This window comes from Mugil cephalus, chromosome 8, assembly GCF_022458985.1.
Source record: "Mugil cephalus isolate CIBA_MC_2020 chromosome 8, CIBA_Mcephalus_1.1, whole genome shotgun sequence".
Classification (NCBI taxonomy): domain Eukaryota; kingdom Metazoa; phylum Chordata; class Actinopteri; order Mugiliformes; family Mugilidae; genus Mugil; species Mugil cephalus.
This window is the reverse complement of record NC_061777.1, coordinates 16,242,652-16,253,358: the sequence shown is the minus strand read 5'-3', so window position 1 is coordinate 16,253,358 and position 10,707 is coordinate 16,242,652. Positions and strand designations below refer to the sequence as shown.

Genomic DNA, 10,707 nt, shown 5'->3' with positions numbered 1-10,707 from the left:
AGACAGGTCAAATGGAAGAGGGCAAAGAGCAGAACCTTTAAAGCACTGGCAAGAGTCAAAGGTTAGGATGGACAGAGGACATCATAGTGTGCTGCTGGCTAACGGGTAATGGAATCAAAGCTATAAAGACACGGACTAATGAGGACAACAGAAACAACCATGTCTCATCTGACATTGTCACACACACAAACAAAGTATATGAGTGACTTGTGATCAGGATCTCAATTTAGTGGACGAACTGCTTTATTGTATAACTAGTAACATCAGGTTTGGTGTATTTTCAGACCGTATGTTGTCTGAGGAACCAACAGGCTTCGTGCTATTAAATATGAATAGTCCAAGGTCAGGGAAGGTCATGGCACGCATTTAGTACCAGTGACCAATGCCAAATGTAAAGGTCAAAGTGGAATTGCCTGAGTCGGAGCAGTACCACATTTGCTCATCCACATTTATGCATCCCATTGGCAGTGATTTATGGAGGGAGATAAACGTATGGATGGGAAGAAAACACTCTCTTTCTCCTATCCCGTCAGACTCAGTAAATACACTACTCACTCATATCAATCACCATGTCACAGTGAATCGCCACTGTGTGCTTCCTGCTCAGATTAAAAACTGTCTTTGTCTTGCTATGCTCTCTCCCCCCCCGCCCTAGGGAGCACACTGGAGGTACTGTTGCTAAGGCTATATATTAGCATTTCAGAAAGCCGCAGTACAAAAGTAGCAAGTGTGTTCAAAGTCGGTGATATGCTTTAGTTTTGTGCCATTTGTATGAACAGATTTGATGCTGTAGTTGCCATGCACTACAGACGTCCTCAATCAATTATATATATAAAAAATGTACTTGTAGGCCTTTTAGAGACAACTACCTTAGGCTTTCCATGAATTTGTTCTGTATGTCAAATTTCCTCGTGACTTTCATCATAATTCCACAGCATTTGGAAAATATTTTACGCTGAACAAGGTTTTATGCCATAAAACAATTCACTGCTGAATAAGATCATTTCCCCTCCTCTTCCTTACAACCTGCTGCAGCCCGACTCTGACGGAGCCAGCAATAACCTCTACATCCTGGCTCTCAGAGTTTTGTAGGCCTCTTGAACATGAACATGTTCTCCGTGTCTCTTTGGCTCCTTAAATGTGAAAAGCAGCCCAGCGCTGGTGCACCACAGCCTTTGCGAACTATCCCCAAGGGGTTCAGAATCCAGCCAGAAAAAAGTCCAAAAAGAAAACACGCATTTGAACTGCCGGCCAAAGCGGAAACACGGTCTAGTAAGCTGCTTTTTAACCTGAACCATAAAGATCTATTTTCCTTTCCTCCAATAGTAATAAATTTGGTCTTTTCCCTTATTACAGATATCATGTTTTTCCATGGCAAGATCAAAGAGTAACCATGTGCTCCAGTGCATTACACAACACTTTCTATTTAGCTCTCTGTTAGTCTGCATCTTCATCTTCAATAAGACAAAAAAAAAAACCTTTGATACCAAAAAAAAAAACAACAACTTGAAAATCATATGGATATGACTGTGTCTATCATAGAGGTCACATATAAGTACAAGATTCTTACTATTTTAATTACACCGCTGACATTTCCCTGTGCGCTAGCCATGACACCATCCATCCTTCCCAGCCTGTGAGAACAACAGTTCCGAAGGCCGTTTGTATACAGGACAAGTCCTGTACGATCTGTCACATTCATCTCTATTTCCCATCCACCATGGGGCATTTGAACCGCATCAGAATCTATTACCACCATGCAGATTCAGCCCCTGCTGACAACACAAATCATGATAAGATGGAGCAGTGACTCCATAAACACCCTCGCTTATATATCACATCATACGAGCCGGACTGGATGGCAGATCTCACTTGTCGTCTCTAAGCGACCATCTATTTGTATGGCAGGGCTAAAGATACGAATATCATTACATCTCTGTCTATCTTAAACTTGAGTCTTATACTACCACAATCAAACAATTGATATAAATAGTCTTGTGTGTGTGTGTGTGCGTGTGTTTAACTGTGGGAGCATCCATCACTCAGCAGTAGGAGTTCCAATTCAGCTGCTTGTGAGGAAAGATTTATGCTGTAATGCATCAAATCAACAGACCTTTACAGTAAAATATGATTTTATCAATAGGCCTGATCAATAGTGCATGCAAGACGCTGTGTAATTATTACAGAGGTCTGTATCAATAAAGCTGTCATGCATGACCTCCTGCCAAAGGCTACGGGGCTGAGAGTCACAGACAGTGAAAGAAAGGTTTGTGTCGTGGCCCTCAGATGTTTGATTACGTGTACATAAGGTCATGTCTACAGACGTACTGCAACTTATCAGGACATGCTTGGCTGTTTGCAGGAGCAGTGGTCAACTAATAAACGGCAACTTATTTACGCTACAGCCTTTTCTTAAGCAATCAGTAGTGTCACGTCTGTTTTTACAAAACAGTCATTTTCGAAGGAGTTTCCTTGCCTTTCTAAAGACAACAGAGATTTAGAAAAGATGGAGATGTGGATGATTCTCTTCACTGGAGGGAGGATCATTTGTCCCGAAGCAAGGCAATCTAAGAGTTGAGGGAAGACTGTCAAAAGGAGCTTTGTATTACACAGTAGTGGAAACACCACAGTTGCACAGACACATACACACATACAGTACACCACAGAGACAGAGCGTGAGGCAGGGACCAATGAGGCAGTTTATATCGGGATTTTGTTTCACAGCCATGGCCTCCTGGGAGAGAGGGGTCTGCCAATAACACTTAAGAGACAGAGCAGGAAAAGTAAGTGCTTTTATTACAGCTCATCACTCATGTAATTTCTGGCAGCATTTGTGATTACAGATCAAGTGATTGACTAACTACACATTCGGCGGCTGAGTTATGAACCGGGTGCCTACCATTCCAGCCCCGGCAGATTCTCAGTGTCAGCTGTAACTCATCCTCTCCAGGGGTGCTAAATCAAGGAGCACACGGCAGCCGGAAGAGTTAAATAATAACTTGAGCTTTATTGTAAATCTGCCAGAAATTAAACTTGCACCGGTGTCGTCTTGGCCCTGATGTTGTATCGCATGGGGTGAAGAGGCTGGATGGAGGGGATCAATAGGGGCCCCGATGGACGTATTGACGGATGACAGGTGAAGCGGCGGTGTGTGCACGTTTGTGTGGTCGAGTATGTGTGCGCAGGGGGTGGGACCGAGTCACCCTGGGGTTAGGTAGAGAGCACAGCTCAGGGTGTTTAATCGACAGGTCTCACCTTGAATCGATCGGCAGGAGTCTCGCAGGGCTAAGACGTGATACACACAACCAACACTTACTCACACCAAAACAAACCACAGGGAGTGTAAGGGGGATGTGGGTGGATGTCTCAATGCCATCAGTGTTGCATGCCTGTATGTGGTCAGTGTTGGGTTTGTAACGCACAAAACAAAAGCGCTGTTGTGGTTGTACTTGCAATTCATCCCTTTACCTGTGCTTAGGTCATATTTTCAATGCTTAATCATAATATATGAACTATTTCTAGTATTATTATTATTAATGAATCATGTGAGCGAATTACTCTTACTTGATAGAAGTTCTAAGAGGTGTGTCCAACCCAACACTGACAACCATGCAAATGCAACATGTCAAACATGTCTTATATTAAAGAACAGACTATGAAAAAACATCACAAGTTCCACCTATAATAAAACCCTGAAAAGAGGAATTACCATGTGGTTGTGAAGCTCATTGTGGCAAAGAATCAGGGCGCATACAGTACAAGGCTAATGAAGGACCACTCCAAGAAAGATGAAAAACTAAGCAGCAAAGGCACAGAGCAAAGGAGATTCAAATGAAGCCTTGTTTCCTGTAATGATCCCATTTACTTTTAGAAACCTCATCATATAGTATTATCTCTGCGACAAATCAATTTCCTCACACTCACAATAGCTATAGTAGCACGCACGTGTGACTCATGCTGCAGAGACAGTCGGCCATGAAAATGCTCCACCGTGAAACGTCTCGCAGGAGGCCAGGATCTGAGCGGGCGTCGTGTCTTTAATAAACAACATACTGTGAGTATTAAAATGAATGCGGATCGGTAGTATGCGGGGTTGGAAAGAAAAAAAAAAAAAACCCGCAGCCCTCTCAAGTTCTGATAAAATGTGGTGATTCAAGGACTCTGCTGATCCTCGACGTGGTTTTGACTGTAAGACCAAAGCCTAACGCCTGCAGATGAGGTCAGGGTTCATGGGTGTTGTAGTCGGAGATGGTTTATAAGAGGAGAATATTCGCCAAATCACAGTGGGGTAGAGAGCCCACTTATGTCGAGCTGGAGTCTGTTTTGGAGAGCGTGTACAGAGCAACAGGATGTCTGTCAGTCATCTTGGAATGTAAAGTACTTTGCTCCATATGTGGTCTCCAGAGACGAATTACTGAGTAGATAACATGGAAAAAAATAAACATTTTCATCCCATACATAGTCATATAGTGGGACCTGTGGGTAAAATATATACGTTTCAACAATTAAAACTAGCTTCGCTCGAGGACAGAACTGGATTCTTAAAGATTGTTCCAAGTGCTGGAAGAAAGACCTGTTCTATGTACAGGACAGTATCCAAATGCTTCAGAGGACGAAGAAGTTGAAGAGAGAGATGTTTCGAATGGTGGTCTTGTGTGGGAGCCAGGGAAGGACACCAGAGCTTGATTTTCAGAGCTCAGTTTTGGAGAGGGCTTGTTAACCGGAGACTTAAGGCCAATGTGTTGTGTAATTCTTGAACGGTGACACGAGGCTACCCTCTGAGTCCCAGGGCCTGTACGGATGCCAGGAGGTCTGGGTTTGGGTTGGAGGGCGGCGCCCTGCAAAATGCTAATAGTGCTCCCAAAACTTTGACCCAGTTCAGTTAGATGTGCAGATTTTTCCTGAAGAGACAAAATACGAGTAAAAAAAAAAAAAAAAATTAAAACAGAAACCTTTTTTGTGATAAGAAATTGCTTTTGACGTCCTGGGAAAATCATTTGATACTACTATAATACAATCACACAGCAGGAGATAAATACTCCAGAACATATTTTGCTGTAGAAATATAACCAGAAGACCTCATTTTCAACAGTACACACTACATCACTGTTCCTTTGGAAGACTCCACATTCCACATTTGATCGGTTTTCAGGGAATTTAAACTAAAAATTATCATTCTTGCAGCTGACCACTACTAAAGGCCACACTTCAAGCGTGCCAGCCAGTTGCTGCACACCTGCTTCTTTAATCTCAGCCAGAGTGATTCACTAGTGCTGCTAGTACGAAACCACTTAGCTGTTGTTGTAACTGACATTTATAGGAAGCACAGCAAATTATGGATTGGGGGCCTTCAGATGTTGCCAGGCTTAGCTAAGTTTGTTCTATTACACGAGAGGGATCAAATTACCAAAACTATGCCAAAGTAAGTCAAAAGGCTAATTTTCCCCTGCAGCCACCCGAGCATATCCAAAAGATAAAACAGTTATGTTAGGGTTATATAAACAGAGACAAATATTGTGAGGAAAACTAAATAAAGTTTGTATCCCTTTGTATACACTATATGCGCAATGTTATCACCATAAATACAAAAATGACAAACGGATGCTCACTGCTTTTCTTCTTTGTGGAAACTACATCATGCCTCACCTCTTGAGTCTCAGCTGAAAGTCTGCTTTGAGGCTGCTGTTTGGTCTTTAGCAGGGGCAAGCTGCTGGCACTGGGCCTGCACTGCTCTCCCTCTGACCTCGGTAAAAGTTGCAATGTAGTGAAGACTACATGAAGACTGCTTCCTCTGCCTCTGCACGGTCTGTTCCTCAGCTCCCACGGCCCCGCCGTCCTACAACCCTCCTTGTCATCCCTGGATTTGATTGATGAGTGGCCATTTCCTGCCCCGTCCATCCCCGTTGCAGACCTGACTGTGGCAAATGCTGCATCGTTTAACACTCCACTTCCCTCAGTGTTGTTTGGGTTTTGCTCACGTCTGTCTTCTTCCTCTGCACTCTCACTTTCTTTCTCGGCCTCCTGCTCTTTTGAACCCTCTGGTGCCTCCGGAACGTGCAGCCGCCTGTGCTTCACCGGCCTGGACTCCTGTCGAGAGGATACACAATGTCTGTTTAGGTTGCGCTTGTCGTCACACAGGTTGCTTAAATGCAACGTCAAAGTAAGGTGATAACAACATTTCAAACTTGAAATTATATAAACAGCAGCATGATAATATATGAATACTGAAGTGATTCTCTGAGATGCTTCACTTTTCCAAAAAAAAACCAAAAAACTAACTAACTAACCCTTTCTATGCCTTTTGGGCAGACAGTGTTGGGCAGTAATGTGATTACTTTTGTCAGTAATGAGTAGTGTACCGGATTACAGTAATTACATTACTGACACCAATCCCAGTGACACTCTATCACCTTGACAATTTAAAGAGGACTTTGCTTGCTGTCTTACCAAAGGCTGGATGAAGGCTGATATTAAATTCCACTCTCCACATTCATTGGAGAGAGTGGTACAAAATGTGTTAGCTTGGTGGAGAGGCCAGATGGGCAAACGGTCACACCTCTTAATAGCAATAAAAATCCCCTTTGTTTTTAATTCCAAGTTTTATTCATATGTTGTTTTCTTGGTTGGCCTGTCAACAAAGAACAGGATTTCTGGTACGCTGGGCGCACAGGGTACGCTGGCTGTTTATGTCCAGCAAATCCCTACAGACTGTAGTTGATTGCTTGTTAAACTACATTGTGTTGTTTTCAACTTAGACGTGAAATACAGAAGATGCGATGTACGGGGTGGAGTCATTGAGGATTGGTAAAGGGATCCCTCAGAGAGATTTACTGAGTAACGATGACTCCAACAATGTACATTGGCCATGGCTGCATGCGAAGGTATGGAGGTGAGAAAGTTTCCCTGGAAAGGTTGTCTTCACCAGTGCACAGTATAATTCTAATTGGCTTTATTAGGGGGCTTAAATCTAATACCAGCTCTGTGTGCTGCCTAAGGCTCTGTGTGTCTGTGTGTGCGCCTCTGTTTGATGTTTACAACTCACCAGGTTTCTTGCTGAATATTTGCCATGTAGCAGCCATGAGCACACGGTCTAAAACAGCTCTATCACAGTAAAAAAAAAAAAAAAAGAAAAAAAAGGGCATATTTTCTCCTTTGTCTCAGCCTGACATGTTTCTCCAACCTTAAAGTGGAGCCCAAGTCAATAGGTGAATACAGTATTTAGAGGTTCAAGTCCGATGAAGCAGCAGCAACTGTATCGCCAGTTGTAATGATACAGACTTAAGGCAGGAGAGAAGCAGCATGAAACTGCTCATTTGACCCGATTTAAAAACTTGATACCAATTAGAGAGTTCTGGGAGTAAATAATTTAAGAGATTCCTATCACTGAACACACATAAATAATTTTAATCTTGTGTACGTGTCCTTCGACACACGTTAACCTTTGAAGACGCGCGCGCACACTCCTGCGCACGCGTGCACACATTAACAATAAGCACGCTTGCTTATATCTACGTGCTTTGACACACATTAACCTCTGAACATATGCACACGCTCCTGTGCATACCCGCACACGTACATGCACACACATACAGAATCCACCCTGCTCTGGAAACAGACTTCTTAATGAAGCCTTCCAGAAGTGAAAGTAGAGCAGAAATACATACTGGCCCATTTCTGCCTTCAGTTCACCCTCCTCTCCTCCCTCTCTCTCACCTTCCCCACATCATTTGTTTTATGCATGTTTCATTGTCTTTCTCTTTTGTCTCAATGAGTTAAATCACAACCCCTAATTTATGGCTACAGGCAAAGACACTTCTACAAACAAACTGGCTGATGAGAGGGGATGACTGAAAACATATGCGCTGAGCGTTGTGTGTAAATCTTAAAATGTCTGTTACTGTCTTTTTATCTGTGGTTATTTACATAAGAAATGACAGCCTGCGTTAAAGAATGACTGTGATGCAAAATGAAAAAGGCTGTGCACTGGAGGAGAGGAGAAGAGAAGTGAGAGACAGAGAGACAGGAGGAGAGAGGGAGTAAATCCAGTGACACCGAGTGGGGAGCACTCAGGTGTGGTGAGAGGATTATACAAAACCCTGAGTATGAATGACAGTAAACACCTGAATGACAGAGAGACAGGGTGGGGCGGGAGTTGTGCATGTGTGTGTGGCTCTGGGTGACAGTTTAGAGGTCCTCAATGACATTCTGAGGGGTGAGTGAACGTATATTCACCACTTAATGTTTTGAGGGCTGAACTGTTTACTCAGGTGCTGCGTATCACTCATTACTGATAAGTTCATTTATAACAAGTACAAAGAAGCTCAAACAGTACATGAAAGCAGGTTTGAGAAGCAAACTGAGCACGGAGCATGGCAACGAACACGGCTGTGAGCGTGAACGAGAAAGATATCACTTGGAATGACCCAAAGCAATTATTGTGTAAGCAAGTGTGATGCACACAGAGCTATGTGGCATGCAAGTAGTCAATAAAAAGGCTACAGAAGAAGAAAGAGGAGTTATATCTATCTTACTTGTGCCGTGTTTTCTTTCTCTGTGTGTTGCGTTGGTAAGGGATTGCTGACAGGGTCTCTGAAGTGAGCTTCAGTTTCTGGGTGAGCACATAGTCTGTTCTTCTCTCTGCTCCCTGAAACGCAAACACACCTCTCATCACTTCCAATATACACCAAAATGCCCTTTTTATCTTCTTTAATTAAATGTCTTGTCCATGGTTTCTTCTGTCACGGTTTTTCATCAGCAGCTGCAATGTCAGTATCTGGACATTGCTTAGAGAAGATTTTATTTTAGGCTTTAGATTTCTGAGTGACTTGTGACTTTCGTGAATTTGCATGGTTATATTTGATAAGTAGCTACTTTTCTGGAAGCCGTTGGCAGGAGTGGCAACACATTCGCCCCGTTGTGGAATGCTCCAATGAGTTTTTAACCTTTGGCTTAAGGTTAAATTCAGAAAAGAGCAATGCATGTCGATTCCTAGATCTCCTCTTAGAGAAATCCCTCACCTCTAGAGCTGTATCACTGTACAGCGCTGACTCTACATGAAGCGTGACCCCGTTTCCCCCACGGCGACCCCCTCCTTCCTTTCACAGCCTTGGAAGATAGAGGAGCACAGGGAAAGGCATGCCAAGGCAGTAGACACTTTTAAGCAAAGATTAAAGGTTTTTCTTTTTAATCAGTCATTTGGCAGCGATGTTAGCATTTCACCCTGGTGCGGCTAAGGATCAATTTTTAATGCTGCTGTGCACAGAGCAGACAGGGTGATTGGCAAGAGAGAAGCTATTTACAAAGGATCTATTTACAAATTTTCCATAGAAATATGCACAGGGCACAATTGTCACCTCTTACAGAATTGTAAATAGCTCTCTCCTTTTTCTTTTCCCACTCCGTCACAAGGCACGACCTCTGTGAGCCCCAGATGATCACGGCTGTGTGTGTGTGTTCGCACACACGTGTCTCAAATGTAAGATTAATAAAGGAATCTACACCTCTCCCTTGTGTTGAATAATGTTTCCTTTCTCCATGTTGTGCTGCCAGGGGTAGGGTAACTAGGTCAATCAACCCTGTGTGTAAACACATCAAAACAATCCACCAACATGCTAATGACAATGGCTGTTTTTTAATTTATATCTTTCGGCTTCCTGCTCCTCTATGCCACTAAGAAAACTTCACATGTACAGTACATCTCCTTAATGAAACGACAAATGGTGAATTAAATCCACTGAGTAAAGACATGCTTCTGTAGGTACCCATTACCTTGAACCTAGATTAGGATTTAAGAAGGCAGTGGTTGAAAGGTGCACAGGAAAGAATGACACAAAGAGGGCAAACAAGTGAAATCTTCAGGCAAACACAAGTTCATCTGTACAGACCCGACACTGCCCCCCCCCCATGCACCAGTCAATCCATATATCCATCCATCCATCCATCCATTCATTCACTGACCAACCGTCTATTCATCTGTTATCCAACCATCCATTCATTCATTCACATAGTCAAACAGCCTCCTCGCCGACCAACTCACACACCATTGATCCAGTGATTGACCCTGCATCAGGTGGATCAATACTCTCTTAAATGGCATCGTTGTAAGTGCTTAGGCACAATGACCAGACGCTGTTTGTGCAGTTAATTTCAAGGTAGCAAGGCCGTGCAGGGCTCTAACCCAAGTCAACTCTGCTTTATGCTCCACTTACATGATCACAGCAAAGAAAAGAGAGGCGGCTGCGGAAAACATATTGAGCAGAAAGCGTCCTGCATACGAGCTAACAAAAGGGGCAGTATTTCATGCAAAACAACTTGTAATGACTCAAGTCTATTAGGTACACTATACACATAACTGTACCGTTACACAGGCGCACATCAACATAATGAAGTGTCAACTGAGGGTAAACTTAAACTGAGCCCCGCACGTATTTCAGCTCCACTTCAATGTCAGTTACTCTACACCATGAATTTAGTATTTTATAGAGAGAATTACACATAGTACAGGGCTAACTTAAACAATATCAACCTGGAGGAGCAGGAGTATTCAGTAGACTCATGCTAAGTATATCACTGTGGAGAATATTGTGGCTTGGTGTGCATACAGAAACCTCGTTGGGTTAGAGCTGGGGCCGGGTCTTGGCATTAAATGAGTGGGACTCTGACAAGTCTCGGAGTTCTGTCACTGCAGTTCACAGGTCTCGTTAGCCA

The 10,707-nt window shown here is 43.2% G+C and overlaps 1 protein-coding gene across 4 annotated transcripts in view; it reads right to left on the bottom strand.

The window, feature by feature from the left end:
- Positions 1–2,778: 2,778 nt before the first annotated feature.
- The window catches only part of LOC125012571 (probable E3 ubiquitin-protein ligase HERC2), a 283,713-nt gene continuing 275,784 nt past the window's right edge, over positions 2,779–10,707 (bottom strand). For all 4 annotated transcript variants that reach the window (XM_047592571.1, XM_047592573.1, XM_047592572.1 and 1 more), the window contains exons 12-14: positions 8,532–8,644; positions 5,647–6,087; positions 2,779–4,901 (exon numbers count right to left, since the gene is read on the bottom strand). In XM_047592571.1, the coding sequence (XP_047448527.1) occupies positions 4,542–4,901; positions 5,647–6,087; positions 8,532–8,644 (914 nt within the window). In that variant the 3' untranslated portion in view covers positions 2,779–4,541. The remainder of the gene's footprint in view (positions 4,902–5,646; positions 6,088–8,531; positions 8,645–10,707) is intronic.